The sequence below is a fragment of the Callithrix jacchus genome, chromosome 17 (genome assembly GCF_049354715.1).
Source record: "Callithrix jacchus isolate 240 chromosome 17, calJac240_pri, whole genome shotgun sequence".
NCBI classification, from domain to species: Eukaryota; Metazoa; Chordata; class Mammalia; order Primates; family Cebidae; genus Callithrix; species Callithrix jacchus.
In genome coordinates, this window is record NC_133518.1 from 81,396,412 (window position 1) to 81,418,576 (window position 22,165).

A 22,165-nucleotide genomic window follows, 5' to 3' on the forward strand; every position below is an offset into this window, starting at 1 on the left:
ATAAAGGTCTGGTTTACTTAGCCCAAGTAAGTTCAAGATTTAAAGGAGATACATAGGTGTCACCTGTATTTTTGTTTTTCATGTCTCAATATTCCACGCTTTTTCAGGGGAGGGTGCTGCTGTCATTCATTCAAGCAATATTAAGCACTATAGTGGTTCTGTCTCTGTTCAAAATCCCTGATATTTTAGAGTTACTTTTTAGTGGATGTAGACAAATATATGTCACAACATATTGACTGCTGTGTTTCAGGTACTGCTAGGTGCTGTGAAGAAAAATGAAGCAGGATAAAAGAGATGGTACGGTGAGGGAAGAGTGAAAGTAATGTTATATGCAGTGATAATATTTCAGTAGAAACCTGAAAAAGAGAGAGCAAACATGGTAGTCTAGGAGACAAACATTCTAGGTAGAGGTTCTGAGGTACCTACACACTTTTGGTATATTCAAGAGACACCCAGGAGTCTGAGTAGAGCAGGACAAATACGGGATGTGAAATGGGAGTTCAGCTGTGGTTATGTTCTATTTCAGGTACCTACAAGACATCCAAGTGGAAGTATCAAGTAAGCAGTTAGATGTACGAGTTTGGAGTAAAGTGGCAAGAATTAGGGCTTGAACAACCAAAAAAAGAAACAGCAGGGTTGGTCATGGGGATAGGAGAAAGAAGATGGTGTCCCAGAGGCTAAATGAAAACTGTGTTTTTGAGACTGTCTCACTGTGTCACCCAGGCTGGAGTGGAGTGGTGTCATCATAGCCCATAAGCAGCCTCGATCTCCTGGATTCAAGTGATCATCCCACCTTGGCATTCCAAAATGCTGGGATTAAAAACATGAGCCATTGTGCCTAGCCTTGAAAACAGTGTTTGAAGAAGTATGGAGAGGAATGAACAACATCATTTACTGCTGATAGGTTTTTGTTGTTGTTGTTGTTGTTTTGGTAGATGGAGTCTTGTTCTGTCGCTGGGCTTGGATGCGGTGGCAAGATCTTGGCTCACTACAACCTCTGCCTACCAGGTTCATGCAATTCCTCTGCCTTAGCCTCCAAGTAGCTGGGACTACAGAAACGTGCCACCACACCAGGCTAATTTTTTTTTTTTTTTTTAGTAGACAGGGTTTCACCATGTTGACTAGGATGGTCTCAATCTCCTGACCTTGTGATCCGCCTGTCACTACTAAAAATACAAAAACTAGCCAGGCATGGTGGCACATGTCTGTAATCCTAGCTATTCAGGAGGCTGAGGTGGAAGAATCACTTGAACCCAGGAGGTGGAGGTTTCAGTGAGCCAAAATTGTGCCGCTGCACTATAGCCAGGGTGACAGGGCGAGACTCAGTCTCAAAAAAAAAAAAGATTAAAAAGCATTGTTAAAATATAGTGTTAAAGTCAGGGCACATAAACACACTTGAGATGGTTTATTTGGTCCTTTCTGTGTTTTGATTCAGTTTATCCACAGGTGGTCACTAAAAGCTATAAGAAATTTTAACAGTGAAATTAGTAATCTAAGGAGAAAGTTGCAGTTAATTCCTGTTACTCTAAATGTGTAATCAGGGCAGGGTGCAGTGGCCCACACCTGTAATCCCAGTACTCTGGGAGGACAAGGTGGGTGGATTACTGGAATACAGGAGTTTGAGGGCAACCTGGGCAACATAAGCAAAACCCTGTCTTAAAAATAAGCCTGGGTTGGTTGATACATGCCTGTAGGCTAGTTACTTGAAAGGTGAGTTGGGATTACCACCTGAGGCCAGGAGGTTGAGTCTGCAGTGATCCATGATCACGCCATTGCACTCCAGCTTGGGCAACAGTATGAGGCTGGGTGCAGTGGGTCACACGCCTGTAATCCAAGTACTTTGGGAGGCTGAGTTGGGAGGATGGCTTGACACCAGGAGTTTGAGACCAGCCTGGGCAGCATACTAAGACCCCCATCTCTACAGAAAAAAAACTTTTTTTTTTTTTTTAGACAGTGTCTCACTCTGTTGCCAGGCACCAGGCTGGAGTGCGGTGGCGTGATCTCGGCTCACTGCAGCCTCTGCCTCCTGAGTTCAAGCTATTTCCTGCCTCAACGTCCCAAGTAGCTGGGACTACAGGCACACGCCACCATGCCCAGCTTACAAAACAATTTTTTAAAAAAATAGCTGGGTATGATGGCTTGAGTCTGGGAGGTCAAGACTGCAGTGATGAGCCATGATCATGAGATTTTGTTTTTGTTCTCCTAATATCACACGGATTTCAGTGCATTTAGATCAGCCTGATAGGTTAATCATCATAGTTTCAGAGGCCAGGTCCTAAACGTCAGAAAGTCACTACTCTTGTGAGTTTTAGTTTCAGACACAATGGTGAGTTACAGAGACTTGAAAAATGAAATCTGTTTCAGGAAAAAGATAAATAGTAAACTATAAGAATTAACATTGCTGGCAGGGCACAGTGGCTCGAGCCTGTAATCCCAGCACTTTGGGAGGCCGAGGCGGGTGGATCACGAGGTTAAGAGATCGAGACCATCCTGGTCAACATGGTGAAACCCTGTCTCTACTAAAAAATACAAAAAATTAGCTGGGCATGGTGGTGCGTGCCTGTAATCCCAGCTACTCAGGAGGCTGAGGCAGGAGAATTGCCTGAACCCAGGAGGCGGAGGTTGCAGTGAGCTGAGATTGCACCATTGCACTCCAGCCTGGGTAACTAGAGCGAAACTCCGTCTCAAAAAAAAAAAGGGGGGGTTTCTTATTTTTCTTAAAAATAAAAAAACCAGAATCGTTATTTCATGTTAAAATTGCTTCATCAATTGAAAATAAGAGCTTTACAAGTACAGTTATCAGGTTCTGTGGTATTCTAGATTTCTGTTGATAAAATGACTTTACGTGTAAAAAGATCTCAATTTACATGTATCTTGTTTTAATTGTGGTGGTAAAGAAGATAATAGTTACTTGTGTTATAAAGAAATAATACTCTTTGAAAGTGATACCCACTGTAGTGTTGGTATTGGCTGACATAGACAGTTGGTAGCTAGCTGTAGATTAATCAGTGATATCACATGAAACCTGAGTTGGAGACATCAGATGTTCCTGTGGTTTAACTTAATGACTTGGGCTCAGGTTTACTAAATGCAGCTACTCCTTCAGTGCTAACTAGGCAGTTTACTACTGATAGAAAGCTACATTTATAAGAAAAATTTCATTTGTTTTTTGTATGTCTGTTTGTCTTGTTATCAAAGAGTTTCTTTTTTCTTTTTGGGTCAGGGTTCCAGTTGAGCCATCTTCTCTCTTGTCACTATCACCAAGTCACAATCAGGTAATTTTTAGTAGTTGTGTTTGTTTTTTAAACTAAGATGATTTTTTTCCTAATGCTTAAATTGTCATTAATTGCCAGATTATTTAAACTTTATTACCTGTCTCCTCAGTCAATTAATATAACATTTGTACATGATACTTTCTCGTGTTTTTAGCCACTAGACAGAAAATCTTTACCTTCGTGATGGCTTTAATAGTATTAGGTTGATGCAAAAGCAATTGCGGTTTCTGCATTGAAAGTGATGGCAGAAACTGCAGTTACTTTTGCACCAACGTAATATATGTAAGAACAATGCGGCCGGGCGCAGTGGCTCACACCTGTAATCCCACCACTTTGGGAGGCCGAGGTGGGTGGATCATGAGGTCAGGAGATTGAAACCATCCTGGCCAACATGGTGAAACCCCAGCTCTACTAAAAATACAATTAGCCCGGTGTGGTGGCATGCGCCTGTAGTCCCAGCTACTCAGGAGGCTGAAACAGGAGAATCACTTGAACCCGGGAGGCAGAGGCTGCAGTGAGCCGAGATCGCGCCACAGCACTCCAGCCTGGGCAACAGAGCGAGACTCTGTCAGAAAAGAAAAAAAAAAAAGAGACATGCAAAGATGGGAAAAGATTAGCAATAAACACATTTAAAGAAATGCTAGGACTGGGCATGGTGGCTCACGCCTGTAATCCCAGCACTTTGGGAAGCCGAGGCAGGCAGATCACTTGAGGTTGTGGGTTTGAGACCAGCCTGACCAACACGAAGAAACCCCCATCTCTACTAAAAAGTACAAAATTAGCCCAGCATGGTGGCACATGCCTGTAATCCCAGATACTCGGGAGACTGAGGCAGGAGAATTGCTTGAACCTGGGAGGCGGAGGTTGTGGTGAGCCGAGATCGCGCCATTGCACTCCCAACTGGGCAACAAGAGCAAAACTCCGTCTCACAAAAAAAGGAAAAGAAATGCTAGGTGATTTCAAAGTAAAAGTTGCATGGGTCAACAGTAGTTTAAATGGATAGGAAATACTCCTGATAAGGCGCATCTTATTTTTAGTTTAATATGCACAATAATGCTTTGGTTCCAGCTGTCACATACAGACTTGGAGCTTCATCGGAGAAGAGAACAGTTAGTAGAGCGCACTCGGAGAGAGGCACAGCTTGCTGCCCTGCAATATGAGGAGGAGAAAATAAGGACCAGGCAGATCCAGAGAGATGCCGTCCTGGACTTTGTCAAAGTGAGTCCCTTTTAATGGTACTGTTACAGTTACTTCGAGGTCAAGGGCTTGTTTGGTGAAACCTGTTGGTTTTTATTGTCAATTAAAATGTCAACTTTTTTTCTCTCTAAAAGGAATCTTGACTAAATAAAGTGACTGTCTCTTTTACTTGTGTCTGTCTGTATGAGGACAATAGAAGTGATTATCTTTTATTTTATTTTTTTCAAAGATGGGATTTCACCATGATGGCCAGGCTGGTCTTGAACTACTGACCTCAGGTGATCCACCCACCTCAGCCTCCCAAAGTGCTAGGATTACAGATGTGAGCCACCACACCCAGCGAAGTGATTAGCTTTTTAAGAGATTGCAGTGAGCTGAGATTGCACCACTGCACTCCAGCCTGGTCGACAGAGTGAGACTCCGTCTCAAAAAAAAAAAAACAAAACTGAAATACTTTATACACAGTCATATACAATATGAACACATTGTAAAGCAGGGACTATATACCAGTGCTATGATGTTATTATTAGACATAACAAATTGAAGAAAATAGCCAGTTCGTATGGGACATTTTGAGTTTGTCTTTGAATATGTCAAATATGGGGTGGAGCGGGGTTTCTAAGTAGAGTTTCCATAGACAGTTGAAAATACAAACCTGAGATTTGCTTATAGATAAAGTTAGTAGCATTAGAGTGATAACTGAAGCCATTAGAGGGAAAGAGTAAGTTCATTGAGAGAATATAGTAAGAGATATGTGTTTATGCAGGTATATATATAGTTTTTAAAATTTCTAACCTAACATGTTCTAACTAGTAATCTAGAAAAATTCTGTATAGAAGAGATAAAGAATTAATGTGAGTGATTATTTTAGTAAATATAATTGTTATTTTCGTGTACCAGACTCTAACCAACTTCCCTTTTTGGGGGGTTTTGGGGTTATATAGCAAAAAGCATCACAAAGTCCACAAAAACAGCAGCCCCTCTTAGATAATGAGGTAAGTTGATGTAATCACCTTTTCTTTGGAATTGATTATTTTTGCAATGGAAATAAAATGTTTACATGTGATTATCATGTTTTCAGTGATCAGAATATTGCCATTTTTCCTTTTCCGTCCTCACAAAATTCTACTTATGATGGAGAAGATACAAGCCAAGGAGTATATTAGAATCCATAGATTGAGGCTTTTTTTCAGCTATACATATCCATCTAGAGATTATATTTTCCTCCCTGACCCCCACCAGAGGCATCATCCCCCTTTCCTCCATATTTGAAGCATGGTGTGTAGAGTTCTGGCACAGATAAATGGAGTGTATATTAAACATGAAAAAGACTCTTAGATACTATTTCAGCTTCAGAGTTACCAATTATAACATTCATTTTATAATATCAAATAGTACATTTTCATTACAGATTAACATAAAATTAATCACTTAACCTTTTAAAGATCTACGTGTCTATTTTGATCTGTTAAAGTGAAGCTTACTAAATGTTTTTATAGTAGTTGGCTTTCTCATTAACCATTTTCCCTTTATCTTTACCTTCCAGTTTTTCCAGTTTATGATCATTACCTCCTTGAAAAATGCATAAAAGCATTATTTCTTGTGAATTTTGATTTTTCTTTTTATAAAATAAGATATTTGAAAACCTAACACATGGGGCTTTACAAGCAACAGTTTTCAGTGCAGTGTTTTTAAAGCACAAGTGTTTCTCTTATGGGAAGTGCATTGTTTGAAAGTTTTTCACTTGTCCATTATAAAGGGTTTTTAACAATTGTATCAGACATAACTATTTTTTATATATACAAATACTATGTATTTTTATAATACCTGAAAGATTGACTCAAACATCTTCACTTGTCTTTTCTTTACTTGGTAGTAATTCTAACAAATTTTTGACAATCAAAGTTTGATAAATTTAATATATTTTTTCTTTTTTACTCTGGTGTTTCCTTCTTGATGATTGTTTTCAAATAATTCATTCTCAAGAAAACTAAAGCTCCACAGGAAAATAAAATATCTAGTTCTGAAAATTGTAACTGTACTTTTCATTTTGTTTGAGAAAGAAAATGAAGACATACTTAGACTAGGAATCATGACTCTTGGGCTTCTTGTTTGTTGCTGGCTTACTAAATGACTACAAATTCTTTATGTTATTGTTACATCTCTCTCCAGCTTTCTGTTCCCTCCTTGCTTTGGAAGGCTTTAGGCAATAAGATCATATTTGAAGTTGTTTAAACTCCGGGAGAACATCAGTACTCAGAACCAACTTATTGACTATTATAATGCATGAATTCCAGATGATTGTGAATGTGGTCCTCTATGTCAGCCTCTTCAAAAGTGTGTCTTAGTATGTCTCTTTTTTTGTGTATTTGTGAAAATGTCACACGTGTGCGTAGTTTGTTTTTGACATTGCTTCGTTTTTCTCCACCTCTCCAGTGCCCCTTCCCATCCAGAAGGTCTCAGCACACTGACGATAGTGCCTTGTTAGTGGTAAGAGTTTTGCGCAAGATGGAGTTTTACATTTCTGTGTTTGGAGATTAAAGAATAGCTCTTGTACTATTCAGAAACTATCTAAATACCATAAAACATGATGAGCATCATTACTAAATGCTTTATAAATAACTAAACCATTTTTCTACATTACCATTTGTGGTTTACCCAGTGTTTCAGATTCTGCAGCTCATATCTTTGTCAGTGCCTCCAAAAGTAAAATTGCATTGCAAGCCATATTGGCCTTATATGTGTGCTGGGAACAGTGACATATCATAATACTCATTTAAAAAATATTTATAATTCCAGGAGCACTTACTTTATTAATCATGAATTTGGCTCATGGGCCACCTATATGTTAGGTGGAGTCCATTACCTCATGACACTGATTGCGCAACTGTATATTTGGCATCCTATTTTATTATGCATTTTAAGCTACTGAATATCCTTAACTTTGGTTTTAAATACTTATATCTCAATATTATTTCTTCATGTTCATTTTGTTAAACTCAAGAAAACATTTACTACTGATCATTTTTAACACTGGTTTACTTTTACTTCCTGTTTCATCAGCGGAAAATGAGTGTAAGATGGAAGATTTATTTAAAGTCTTAATTTTATTAGCCTTGCGAAAGAATTTGAACCATTTATAGAATTTCTTTCCCCATCATGTTTTATGCTATTTTTTTCATAGTAGTGCGATTCAGAATTCTAGTGTCTACAGCAGTTCTGTCTCATGTGCTAGTAACTGCTGCCACTGCGCATACTGTTGCATCGCTTGCATGCTTCAGCATGAGATTCCTATTATATAAACTTTCATGGTCTGTTAAAATTTCTGTGTACTCTGCAATCTTCATTTCCTTTGAGATGGATAAAGTGTCTTTTGACTGGGCAATCTTATAGATGAATGCAATCATCAGACTCTAGAGTTTTAATGGAAGTGAATTGGCATAAGAAGCAAATAATAATTTAAATTAATGTAGAAAAATATTGAGAGCCTCAGATGATCCGGACAATTAGCAAAATTATCTCATTTACTCTTCATAGCAACTTTAAGAGTTAAGGTTAAACTTACCACCTTTTTATAAGTGATTGATTGCTGAGGCACAGAATATCATGTCCAGAATGTGACTTGTCCAAGGTCACATAGCTAGTAAGTGCAAGGCTGGAAATCCATATCTATCTGGCTGATGTGAGAACCTGCATTAAACACCATGCTGTACTGCTTCCCATGCTGTGATTGAAAACAGTTTAGGAAACTGAAGATTTAATAACACATATAGTAAGTGATATAAGTCTGAGTGCCAAGACTTTTTTGTCAAGGAAACAGTGGAATTTAGAAAAACAACAACAGCAAAATCCCCTTAGAGTGAAGTTTTAAATTCCCTTCAGCCATTTGTCAGAACACATTCACTTATGTTTCAGTTATTAGTATTCATACCTGATCCTCCAAATTAGATGGTATTTAAAAGCAAGGAATTTCTTCTAAGTCCAATGACCTTTTTTTTGAGACGGAGTCTCACTCTTCCGTCCAGGCTGGAGTGCAGTGACACAGTCTTGGCTCACTGCAACTTCCATCTCCTGGGTTCAAGCGATTCTCCTGCCTCAACCTTCTAAGAAGTTGGGATTACAGGCACGTGTCACCATGCCCAGCTTTTTTGTGTTTTTAGTAGAGACAGGGTTTCCATGTTGGTCAGGCTGGTCTTGAACTCCTGACCTCAGGTGATCCCCCCACCTCAGCCTCCCAAAGTGCTGGGATGACAGGCATGAGCCACCGCACCCGGCCCCCACATCTCACATTTCTTGGTATGACAAATAAATGTGTAACCAACACTGCAGAAAGAGTCATATTTTACATAAAACCTTATATTATCAAAACTATGCTTCAGAAGGCTTCATACTGCTCTTAGAGTAATCAAAACATGGCCTAGAAGCTTCTTCTTGCTCTGTCTACTGTCACCTCTCCATGCTTCAGAAGGCTTTATGTTGCTCTTAGAATGAAATAGAAACGTGGCCTAGAAGTTCCTTCTTGCTCTGTCTACTGTCTCCCTCTCCAGTTTCATCTCTGGGCTTATGCTATACCAGCATTTTTTCAGCTCTTCCAATATAAGAAGCCCTTTCCCACCTCAGTCCTTTGCAAATGCTATTCCTTTTACATAGAATGCCTTTCCTTCACTGCATATACCCCTTGATTAATTCCTATTCATCTATCAGGTATTTGTTTAAATGTCACATCTTTAACATGGCTTCTCTGCATCCCACTACCCTTAAATCAGCCCACAGTTTATTGACAGTTAAATAAATTGACAGGAGTTCCAGTACATTTGATGAAAAGGAGGCCCAGGAAGTATAGTTCATTACTGTTGTCACAGTAATTTTTTTATCATAGTATGTTTTTTATTTTTATTTTATTTTTAATTTAATTTTTTATTTTATTTATTTATTTATTTATTTTTGGACAGGGTCTCCGTCTGTTGTCCAGGCTAGAGTGCAGTGGCACGAACATGGCTCCTTGAGGCCTCAATCTCCTGGGCTCAAGTGATCCTTTTCCATCAGCCTCCCGAGTAGCTGGGACTACAGGTGCATGCACCACAGGTGGCTAGTTTTTAAAAAAAATCTTTTGTACAGACAGGGTCTCACTGTGTTGTCCAGGCTGGTCTCTTACTACTGGGCTTAAGCAGTCCTCCTGTCCCAGCCTCCCAAAGTGCTGGCATGAGCCACCATGCCCAACTTGTTTATTCTTTTATTGTCTCTTTTCTATTAGACCACTAGACTATAAGCTTCATGAGCACACGGATATTCTATTTTGTATTAATATGCCTTAATATATTTCATCTTTACCACAGTTCCTGGAATATATTAGGTGCTCAATAAATATTTCTTGAATGGACACATAAGTTCTGTGCATCTACTGATTATTAAACAGTTTCATGATGAAAAGGTCTGATGATATGGTAAGGTGAATGTTTAATTTGATTTAAAGACCTTGAAACATAGGATTTGAAATACAAATTTCTAACAGCTAATACCTGTTACACGGACATTCTCTTCAGGCTGTCCCTCAAGCTCCTGTTGCTTTCATCTGTGTCAGATCTCATTTTAAAAGAATATGAAGTTCATTTTAACTCCTCTTCCTCCACTTCTGTTTTTCCTTTTTATATTTGAGATTGGCAGTAGTTTCAGTACTTTTGATTAAAGAGAAGGCCTGGGAAATCTAAACTGCTGAAGCATACACAGTGTATTACCGTTGTCACAGTTTTGTTTTTTGGTATATTTTACTATTTACTGCTTTAAGATAGGTTTTGTGATACACGTAATACGTTGTGTGTTACATGCTGCTTTTGTCACAGAAAAATATGTTAATACTCATTAAAACTACATTTTTATTTATTTTGTTGACCATATATGCCTACCTTTTCCTAAATACCCATTTGTTTTATTGTTCATTCATCTCATGGTTTACAAATTTGTGGTTCTTGTTTAATTTTTTTATTTTTATTTTTCGAGACAGTTTTGCTCTTGTTACCCAGGCTGGAGTGCAATGGCGCGATCTCGGCTCACCTCAACCTCCGCCTCCTGGGTTCAGGCAATTCTCCTGCCTCAGCCTTCCGAGTAGCTGGGATTACAGGCACGCGCCACCATGCCCAGCTAATTTTTTGTATTTTGAGTAGAGACGGGGTTTCACCATGTTGACCAGGATGGTCTCAATCTCTTGACCTCGTGATCCACCCGCCTCGGCCTCCCAAAGTGCTGGGATTACAGGCTTGAGCCACTGCGCCCGGCCTAATTTTTTTTTTTAATTTAACTTATAAAGACTTCACTATTTTTAAGCTCTTGGCATTTTATTGTTTTAATAGGTAAAACTTTATCCAGTGCCCTATTTGAAAGTACTGTCTTCTTTGATTTCCACTCCCCATGTGGCAAATGAGAAAAATTGTCATGTTTTGAACATCTCTTACCTGTAATCAAAATTCTATATAATAAATACTTTAAATTTTTTTCTTTTTAATTGACAATAATTATATGTATACAATAGACTCTAACATTTAGTATCTGTAATTATATCTCTAATATATCTAACCAGTTGTATGTTGGTTGGTTGGTAAAAAATAAAGGATTTGAAGAAAAGGGAAATTCCACCTTACCCTCTTATAGATCGTTAGGAGTTTCATGGAGGCAGAAATGAAATACCGGTTCATCCTTGAGGTTGATGCAGAATCCTCATGTCCTGTCTTCTCATATTGAATTATTATATAACTAATTTTGATTAATGCCGAAAAGGTATTGTTTTTATTCAGGCCAGTTCTGGGTGGTTAAAATCCCCCATCATAGGAACAGGACTCAAATGTTTCAAGGCTACTATGCTAAAAATGTTGGTGTTCTGTTTTATTTCTGCATCAATCATTGTTAATAAATCATGCCTCTCATTTACTGATTAATGTGGTATGAGGTATTGACACTACTCAGCTATACAAGTGGAAAAACGGTGTTGATGGGTTTCTGTCCCCCAAATATTCTCTTTCTGCCCTGTCGGTAGCTTAGTAAACCACTTGAAAGATTGTCAGTGACCTTTCCTTTTCTAATTTCACTAGTCAGATCTGCCTGCCTGACATTTTGCTAACATAAATGCTGCCGTCTGTTTCTTCTCTCTCATTTGAAATTTAGTCGCTGTCAGGGTTGAATCAAGTGGGCTGTGCTGCTACCCTGCCTCATTCTTCTGCCTTCACACCTCTTAAGGTATCTCCTGTTATTGTAATTCACCAGGAAATTTGGGGAGGGGGAATATATAAGGTCTTGAATTTTTCAATGAATTGATCTAACAATCTGAAATATAGGATTGCATAAATATACTTGTATTTGAAACTATTTGAGTTTAACATTGATTTCCCTTGAAATTTTTTAAAAGTTTTGTGATGCTAGAGATTGTCATAGAGCTCACATTAATTCTTTGTATTCAGATTGTTTGATGTGTTGTTCTGATTTTTTTTTTTTTTTTTTTGAGACGGAGTTTTGCTCTTGTTACCCAGGCTGGAGTGCTATGGCACGATCTTGGCTCACCGCAACCTCCGCCTCCTGGGTTCAAGCAATTCTCCCGCCTCAGCCTCCTGAGTAACTGGGATTACAGGCACGCGCCATCATGCCCAGCTAATTTTTTGTATTTTTAGTAGAGATGGGGTTTCACCATGTTGACCAGGATGGTCTCGATCTCTTAACCTCGTGATCCACCCACCTCGGCCTCCCAAAGTGCTGGGTATTCTGATTTTTTTATCAAAGTTTTTTTCTTGTCATGAATTATTATTTCACTTTTGTTAGTATATAATGTCAAATTATTGTATCCAATTAACTCTGTTGTCTCATGTGCATACAAAATAATTTGAGTCCAAAAAAACTGTCACTGCCAAAACCCTCTACAGTAGGGGTCAGCCAACTGTGGCCCCTAGGCCACTTGGGTTTATAAATAAAGCTTTATCTTTATCTTTATATTCAGTCTCTTTTGTTGATATATTACCTGTGGTTGCTTGCACAGTAAATACCTGGGTTGGAATAATTGTGACCAAGACCATATACCTACAAGCCTAAAATATGTACGGTCTGGCCGTATAAGAAAAAAATTTATATCAACAATAATGTCATAAGAGATGATACACATCACTTTCCATAAAAATTTTAGCTCTAAAAATTCAGAACTTGTAGTACTTTATTTTTGAAGGCCTCTAGGAATGGTCATTCCGTATTTGTTATCACTGGATATGTACAAAATGATGAACAGTTCTTACTCTCAAGAAGACCTTTGTCTGACTTACAACTGTCCTGCTCTGATTTATACTTCTTTGATTTCCAGAGTGGAGATTTTCTAGTTATTTAGCATTTTTTAATGTAAGAATCCTTTTTTTAAAAAAAACAAGATTTCCTTTTTTTAATGTAAGAATTTAAAAACAATTACGATGCCATCTTTAGTTTCTTCCTAGATAAACTCAGATCCCTTTACATACCTTTCCTAGCCTGTTAATCTTTAATGAATTTTCACAAGTTCTCTGCCCTCCATTCTGGCTTGATGGTCCACAACTAGAAATATATCCCTCATTAGAGCTTGCCCATTTAGGGTGGTTTTAGAAATTTTGGTCTTATTTTTGCTAAGTATCCTCTGTAATTCTCAAAGGTTTTAGTTATACTTCTTTTATGTTTTGAGACAGAGTCTTGCTCTGTCTCCCAGGCTGGAGTACAGTAACAGCTCACTGCAACCTTTGCCTCCCAGGCTCAAGCGATCCTCCCACCCTAGTCTCCTGAGTAGTTGAGACTACAGATGTGTACTACCACACCTGGCTAATTTTTAAGTTTTTGTAGAGACAGAGTCCTACTACATTGCCCAGGCTGGTCTCAAATTCCTGGGTAAGCGATCATCCCGCCGTGCTGGGTGTCAGCCACTGCGCCCAACCTAGTTATACTTCTAAATGAGAGTTACTTTCCACATGTTGTATCCTGTGTTTTTCCTGAACATTTAATTTTGCTGTTTGAACATTTTTACGTCTCTAATATGCCAGAATACTTTCAAATTGTTGCAAAAAAAGTACATATAACTAGTACCCAGTGGCTCACACCTGCAATCCCAGTGTTGGGAGCCCAAGGAGGGACTACAGTTGATGGCAGGAATTCAAGGCTGCAGTGAGCTGTGATCACACACCACTGCACCCCAGCAAGACTGTGACTAAAAACATAAAAACCGAATTCTTGTATCATGCCCTTGTATTTTTTTATTTTTATTTTTATGGATACATAGTAGGTGTGTATATTTATGAGATACTTTAATACAGGTATATAATGCATAATAATTATCTCAGGTAAATGGGCTATTCATCACCTTAAGCATTTTTCCTTAGTGTTACAAACAATCCAATTATACTCCTTTAGTTATTTTAAAATTTACAATTAAATTATTATTTACCGTAATGACCCTTTTGTACTATCAAATACTGGATCTTACTCTTTTTATTTTTTGTACCCATTAAGCCCACCTCCTCCTGCCACTCTCCTACTACCTTCCCAGCCTCTGGTAACCCTCATTTTAATCTGCATCATGTTTTTTTAGTGCTGACCCCAACTTTTTTTTGTTTTGAGACAGAGTCTCACTCTTTCGCCCAGGCTAGAGTGCAATGGCACGATCTTGGCTCACTGCAACCTCCGCCTCCTGGGTTCAAGTGATTCTCCTGCTTCAGCCTCCCGAGTAGCTGGGATTATAGGTGCACGCCACCACGCCTGGCTAATAATCCCAACTTTATAACAACCGTAAACCTGAGAAACCTTCTCTGCTTATTATTGAACATGCCCTACATACCTGGCTGCCTCCTGAAGAAACTTTGTAATTATCTTCCATGTTAACCCTTTGCTAGCCTTTCTCAACTGGGTTCCTTTTTGGAACAACACAGAAAATTATTTCAGCAACTTTGTTTTCAGAATTCTCTCAAAAAAGGTACATATAACGAGTACCCTTCTAGATGTGTGAGAGAGAAGTTAATTGGTTAGATTCCATAACACCTTCGGGCATTGTGGCTTATTCTCTCTCAAAGTCATAATTGAAAAAGGTTAAATGTGACTGTGCCAAAAGTTGTGTGATCCAGACCACACAACTTTCTTGTTCTACATGGCTATCATGTGAAATGAAGTATAAAACTTTACTAGATTTAAGAAAGATAGGTCTAACTTTTTTTCTATCAGACCTGCTGTACTGTCAAATGATGATTTTAAATGATTTATTTGGCTGGATGTGATGGCTCACACCTGTAATCCCAGCACCTTGGGAGTCTGAGGTGGGCGGATCACCTGAGGTCGGGAATTCCAGACCAGCCTGACCAACATGGAGAAACCCCATCTCTACCAAAAATACAAAATTAGCTGTGCCTGATGGCGGGTGCCTGTAATCCCAGCTACTTGGGAGGCTGAGGCAGGAGATTTGCTTCTGAACCTGGGAGGCGGAGGTTGCGGTGAGCCAAGATCATGCCATTGCACTCTAGCCTGGGCAACAAGAGCAAAACTCTGTCTCAAAAAAAGAAAAGGAAAAAAAGAAAGATTTATTCTTCATTTTTTTTAGTATCTCTGTTATTTTCACAGCAATTATACATTATATTTATGAATTATTTTATCTTACTGCTTAAACTCAACCCCAGGCTTAAAGGTTGAGTTTATGCCAGTTTCTGAGGTTCTTTTTTTTCATTGCCTAAATTCTCTAGTGAGAGATACTTTTCTTTTCATTTTTTTCTCTCTCCAGTTTTCCAGGAGTTCCCAAATACAGTTAATAGCCCCAGAGTGATTTAAGCTAATTATTTTTGTATCCTAGAATGTAAGTCACTTAGATTTATAGCTTCAATAAAAATACATTTTAAAAACCGTCATATTTATAAGTCTCCTCTCTTCTGGCTTTGTTTTTCGTCATACCCAGTTGTGCATTATCTGTTGTTTATTTTTGTTTGTTTTTTGTTTTTTTGAGATGGAGTCTTGCTCTGTTGCCCAGGCTGTAGTGCAGCAGTGCAATCTCAGCTTGCTGCAGCTTCCACCCCCTGGGTTCCAGCAATTCTCCTGCCTCAGCCTCCCGAGTAGCTGGGACTGCAGGTGTGCCCCACCACACCCAGCTAACTTCTGTATTTTTAGTAGAGATGGGGTTTTACCATGTTGGCCAGGCTGGTTTCAAACCCCTGACCTCAGGCCATCCCGCTTACCTCCACCTCCCAAAGTGCTGGGATTATAGGTGTGAGCCACCGCACCCGGCCTATTGCTGTTTCAAAGCAAAGAGAGAGAACATTCACTCCCCATCAGTGTTGTTTGTTTAAGCTCTTCTTTCTCATCTAATAAAGTTGCCTATTAACTTTCTCCTTTTATTCTTTAACGCTTAAATTTCTAGTCTATGCCCTGTTAATATGTGTTTTTAAAATTTTTGAACTTATTTCTTCCTCTATGTCTAGAATAATCTAATAATTCAGTCTGGTCTTGAACTCCTGACCTCGTGATCCACCTGCCTTGGTCTCCCAAAGTGCTGGGATTACAGGCGTGAGCCTCCTTGCCCGGCCAGCTTGGCTTTTAAAAATACAGAATTAATTCATTTCATCAAACCCTCTTTTTTTTTTCTTCCTTGTTTTTTTTTTTTGAGATGGAGTTTCACTCTTGTTACCCAGGCTGGAGTGCAATGGCGCAATCTCAGCTCACCGCAACCTCCACCTCCTGGGTTCAAGCAATTCTCCCACCTCAGCCTCCTGAGTAGCTGGGATTACAGGCACGCACTACCATGCCCAGCTAATTTTTTGATTTTTAGTAGAGATGGGGTTTCACCATGTTGACCAGGATGGTCTCGATCTCTTGACCTCGTGATCCACCCGCCTCGGCCTCCCAAAGTGCTGGGATTACAGGCTTGAGCCACTGCGCCCGGCCTTTTCTTTCTTTTTTTTTTAAAGAGAGGGTCAGGCCAGGCACAGTGGCTCACATCTACAATCCAGCGGTTTGGGAGTCTGAGGCTGGATCACTTGAACTCAGGAGGTTGAGACCAACCTGTCTAACGTGGCAAGACCCTGTCTCTACAAAAAAAAAATAGAAAAATTAACTGGGCATGGTGGTGTGCACCTATAGTTCCAGCTACTTGGGAGGCTGAGGTAGGAAGATTACCTGAGCCTGGGAGACCATGCCATCACACTCTAGCCTGGATGACAGAGTAAGACCCTGTCTCAAAAAAAAAAAAAAAAAAAAAAAAAGAGAGACAGTATCTGGCTCTGTCACCCAGGCTGGAGTGCAGTACACAACTATAGCTCATTACAGCCAGTATTTCGTCTTGAATAATAATTATTGATGTATCTCTGTTTCCTCACAGGTTGATGATAGACCTAATGCTCTATTAAGTTCATCTACAACAGAAACAGGTAATGGACACAAAGGTACAATTAGCCACATCCAGAGTATAATTCTTCTTCATTTTTTTTTAATTAAAAAAATTTAAATAGAGACAAGGACTTTCTATGTTGACCAGGCTGGTCTCAAACTCCTGGGCTCAAGGGATCCTTCTGCCTTGGCCTTCCAAAATGTTTCGACTACAGGTGTAAGCTACACCACACAGCCAAGATTATACATTTTTACCAAGATTTTCCTAAATTACTTCTTAGTGAGCTGTGGCTGCTTTTTCTGAGATGGAAATCAGATACAGAATTGGAAACCACTGGGGTTTTTTCCCATTTTTAAATTAAATTGGTTGTTCAGCTAGTGAGCCATTTGATATGAATAAGTAAACAACAGCTAGCAGGGCCCTAGGTTTGCAGGAGACGGTTCAATATGTTACCTTTCATTCTACCTTATGGATACACCACAAATAACATGACAACGTAAAATACACACAAGCAGTCCCCCTGCTTTCAGGATTACTTTTCTGTACCAGACTTTTCACTATTAAATAGAATTATTATTTTACATCATTGCCATCTTTGATTTTTTATTTGCTATTTAACTTTTATAACTTGTATGTCTGCTATTATATTTTCTTTTCATCTCCTCCAATCTCATTTTACTTTTCATGCTGATTTAGTTCATCATTCCCCTGCGTATTCTTTTCCTGCTGCTATCCAGAGAAATAAGTCTCAGCGCCCTGAAAGCTTCCTTTTCCGAGCAGGTGTCAGGGCAGAAACAAACAAAGGTAGGTGGTAGTGATTTTAAAAGCCAGGGACAAGGGGAGGTTTATACAGTGACACTAGCTATTAGATGCATGCTGTTCAAACTTCTACACCAAGCTGTCACCTTGGCAAAAGCTTTATGCATGTGTCTGTGATCTCATTGATATTAAATCAGGAAAATCTTACTTGAATGTGTTTGGCTGAGAGTGTTTCTTAGTGCCACCTAAAAGCAGGTTATAGAGCGTTTTAACAAACAGAATGCTCTTTCGAGGGTTTAGGCAATGTTCTTTGTCTTGGTAATGAGCTCTATTTCAGATTTTTCTATTGATAAAAGCTATTTTCTTAAAACAATGAATCAATAATTTTTAAATTACTTAAAGTCACATGTCTTTTAGGTAATAATGATAAATTTCTGCCTGGTCCCCAAAAGAGAAGTTACCTGGGGGTGGAAACAACCATTTCAAGTCAAAAATGACTACTTTTGGCATGGTGGTATGTGCCTATGGTCCCAGCTAGTTGGGAGGCTGAGGGGGAGGATTGCTTGAGTCTAAGAGTTCAAGTTTACAATGAGTTATAATTAAAAGCACCACTGTTCTTTAGCTTGGCCAACAGAGCAAGACTTGTCTCTTAAAAAAACAAAAATAAGCCTGGGCATGGTGGCTCATGCCTGCAATCCCAGCACTTTGGGAGGCCGAGGCAGGCAGATCTCTTGAGGTCAGGAGTTCAGCCTGACCAATGTGATGAAACCCATCTCTACTAAAAATACAAAAATTGGCTGGGCATGGTGGCTCACTCCTGTAATCCCAGCACTATGGGAGGCCAAGGTGGGCAGATGACATGAAGTCAGGAGTTTGAGACCAGCCTGTCCGACATGGTGAAACCCCATCTCTACTGAAAACAGAAAAATTAGCTGGATATTTTTTTATGGTGCCTGTAACTCCAGCTACTCAGGGGGCTGAGGCAGGAGAATCACTTGAACCTGGGAGGCAAAGGTTGCAGTGAGCCAAGTTTGCACCACTGCATTTCAGCCTGGGCGACAGAGTGAGACTGTGTCTCCAAGAAAACAAAAATTGTCCGGGCATGGTGGCGTACGCCTGTAGTCCCAGCTACTTAGTAGGCTGAGGCAGAGTCACTTGAACCCAGGAGGTGGAAGTTGTAGTGAGATGAGATTGCGCCACTGCACTCCACCCTGGATGACAGTGTGAAACTTTGCCTCAAAAAAAATTTAAAAATAGGCCAGGCGAGATGGCTCATGCCTGTAATCCTGGCACTTTGGGAGGCAGAGGTAGGTGGGATCACTTGAGCTCTGGAGTTGAGACCAGCCTGTGCAACATGGCAAAATCCCAACTCTTAAAAAAATACAAAAAATTAGCCAGGCATAGTGGCATGGGCCTGTAGTCACAGCTACTTGTGGGGACCTGAGGCAGTAGGATAGCTTGAGCCCGGGAGGTTGAGGCTGCAGTGAGTCAAGATTGCATGACTGCACTCCAGGTTGGGTGACAAAGTGAGACATCTTTCAACAAACAAACGTGTTCCATTAACAGAAGTAGGCTTCAGAAGGTGGGTGATAAGAAACTTCTGGGAGTTAAAAGAACTTGTTCTAACCCAATGTAAAGAAACTAAGAACTTTGAAAAAATATTTGACAAAATGTTAATAAAAATAGACAATATAGAGAGGAATATAAATGAATTAATGGGGTTGAAAAACACAACATGAGAACATCGTGAAATATGCACAAGTTTTAATAGCAGAATTGATCAGGCAGAAGAAATGATATCACAGGTTGAAGACCAACTTAATTATATAAAACTAGAAGACAAGAATAGAGAAAAAAGGATAAAAAGGAATGAGCAAAGTCTCCAAGAAATATGGGACTGTGAAAAGACCTAATTTACGTTTGATAGGTGTACCTGAATACGACGAAGAGAATGAATTCAAGCTGGAAAGTACTCTTCAGGATATTATTCAGGAAAACATTCCCAACCTAGCAAAGCAGGACAATATTCAACCCCAGGTAATACAGAGAATACCACAAAGATATTCCTCAAGAAGAGCAACCCCAAGGCACATAATCGTTAGATTCACCAGGGTTGAAACGAAGGAGAAAATACTAAGGGCAGCCAGAGAGAAAGGTCGGGTTACCCACAAAGGGAAGCCTATCAGACTACAGCAGATCTTTCAGCAGAAACCCTACAAGCCAGAAGAGAGTGGGGGCCAATATTTAACATCCTCAAAGAACAGAACTTTCAGCCCAGAATTTCATATCCAGCCAAACTAAGCTTCACAACTCAAGGAAAAATAAAATCTTTTATGAACAAGCAAGTACTCAGAGATTTTATTACCACCAGGCCTTCTTTACAAGAGCTTCTGAAAGAAGCATTACACATAGAAAGGAACAACCAGTATTAGCCTTTCTACCAAAAAGTAAAGAACATCAACATAAAGAAGAATTTACACTAACGAATGGACAAAACAGCCAGTTAACGTCAAATGGCAGTAATTCTAAATTTAAATCGACTAAATCCCCCAATCAAAAGATAGAGCCAAAACCCAACGGTATGCTACATCCAGACCCATTTCACATGCAAGGATACCCAAAGACTCAAAGGGATGGAGAAAGATTTACCAACGAAACGGAGAGCAAAAATAAATAAATAAAAAGCAGGGGTTGCAATTCTCGCCTCTGATAAAATATGTTTTAAAGCAACAAAGACATAGTGGTAAAAGGATCAGTGCAACAAGAAGAGCTAACAATCCTAACACCCAGATACATAAGACCTATAAAGAGACTTAGACTCCCTAGACTCCCACACAATAATAGTGGGAGTCTTATAGATCTACGAGACAGAAAATTAATAAGGATATCCGGGACTTGAACTCAGATCCGGAACAAGTAAACTTAATAGACATTTATAGAGCTCTCCACTTTAAATACACAAAATATACATTCTTGTCAGTACCACATCACACCTACTCATAGGTTTAAATGAAATACTGGTCGGCCATTATTAAGCACAATTATTGGCATAAAAGAAGTTTTCAATACCCATTTTTAGAATGAAGCAACATTCCCATTCTCTCTCCCTCTTTTTCTTCCTCTTTCTTCTCCTTCACTCCTTTTTTTCCTTTCTTTCCTTCTCTCCTTTCTTTTTTTCCTAAAAGAAACAAATGAAAAACACAGCCTATCTTTAATCTTATCAACAGATCCATTCGAAGTAAGACTTGAAAGTCACCTAAAGATGCACTGCTGGTCGGAATGTAAGACAGCAGGGAAGACTGCATTTTCAGTCAGCCTCCGTACCCACGGATTCTGTATTTATGTATTCAGCCAGCCATGGACAGAAAATTCTTCAGAAAAAATACAACAATAATAAATAATACAAATTATAAAATACAGTATAATGACAATTTAGATAGCATTTACATTGTGTTAAGTATACGTAACAGAAGATTTACAGTATAGTATTAAGGAGGATATACATAGGTTGTATGCAAATACTACTGCATTTTCAATAGGGGACGTGTTCATCCACAAAGTTTGGTATGGGAAAGGCTGGTTTCTGGAACCAATTTCCTATGGATACTGAGGGATGACTGTACCCCATGACCAGCAGTTTTACTTTTGAGAAATATGTACACATGTATACCAAAAATGTGTATGAAAATACTGATGGCAGCAGTATTCATAATAGCCTGAAACAGTGAAACAATGTCCATCAACAGAATGGGTAAATGAATCGTGGTGTATTTGTACAGTAGAATATCATATAAGCAATGGACAAAGTCCTGTGTACAACAACGTGACTTAATCTCATAAACATATCATTGACCAAAGGAAGACAGAAACAAATAAATACATGCAACACAGCTTAATTTATACAAAGTTCAAAATGAACAAAACCATCTACAGTGTTAGAAGTCAAGATACTGGTTTTGAGCACTTTGGGTACTTAAAGGCAAGGAGCATGGAAGGCTCCTGGGATTGGTAAGAGTGCATTATAACCCTTACTGTCTTCATTTGCTGAGGCTATTTTATTGGGCACTGTGCTTATGATTTGTGTATTTTTCTCTATTTGTTAATTTTCAATAAAAACATTTTTAAGTAGTTGTAATCAAACAAAAGTAGTTGTGTCAACTGGGTAACAAACATGTAGTTTTTTTCTTTTTCTTTCTTTTTTTTTTGGAGACAGAGTCTTGCTCTGTTACCAGGTGCCAGGCTGGAGTGCAGTGGCACGATCTTGGCTCACTGCAACCCCTGCCTCCCAGGTTTAAGCAGTTCTTCTGTCTTGCCTCCCGAGTAGCTGGGACTACAGGTACGCGCCACCACGCCCAGCTAATTTTGTATTTTTAGTAGAGATGGGGTTTCACCATGTTGGCTAGGATGGTGTTGATTTCTTGACTTCGTGATCTGCCTGCATCGGCCTCCCGAAGTGCTGGGATTACAGGCGTCACCATGTTGGCTAGGATGGTGTTGATTTCTTGACTTCGTGATCTGCCTGCATCGGCCTCCCGAAGTGCTGGGATTACAGGCGTCACCATGTTGGCTAGGATGGTCTTGATTT

General features: G+C 39.3%; 1 protein-coding gene across 50 annotated transcripts in view; it reads left to right on the forward strand.

The window, feature by feature from the left end:
• Positions 1-22,165, forward strand: part of LRCH3 (leucine rich repeats and calponin homology domain containing 3) — a 105,922-nt gene that overhangs the window by 65,243 nt on the left and 18,514 nt on the right. For 11 of the 50 annotated variants that reach the window (XM_035278642.3, XM_054247241.2, XM_002759777.6 and 8 more), the window contains 7 exons: positions 3,224-3,275; positions 4,344-4,493; positions 5,417-5,467; positions 6,909-6,962; positions 11,628-11,699; positions 16,813-16,861; positions 17,518-17,625. In XM_035278642.3, coding sequence (XP_035134533.1) covers positions 3,224-3,275; positions 4,344-4,493; positions 5,417-5,467; positions 6,909-6,962; positions 11,628-11,699; positions 16,813-16,861; positions 17,518-17,625 — 536 coding nt within the window. The remainder of the gene's footprint in view (positions 1-3,223; positions 3,276-4,343; positions 4,494-5,416; positions 5,468-6,908; positions 6,963-11,627; positions 11,700-16,812; positions 16,862-17,517; positions 17,626-22,165) is intronic. The other 39 variants (XM_078354860.1, XM_078354866.1, XM_078354886.1 and 36 more) reach the window with 8 other exon arrangements.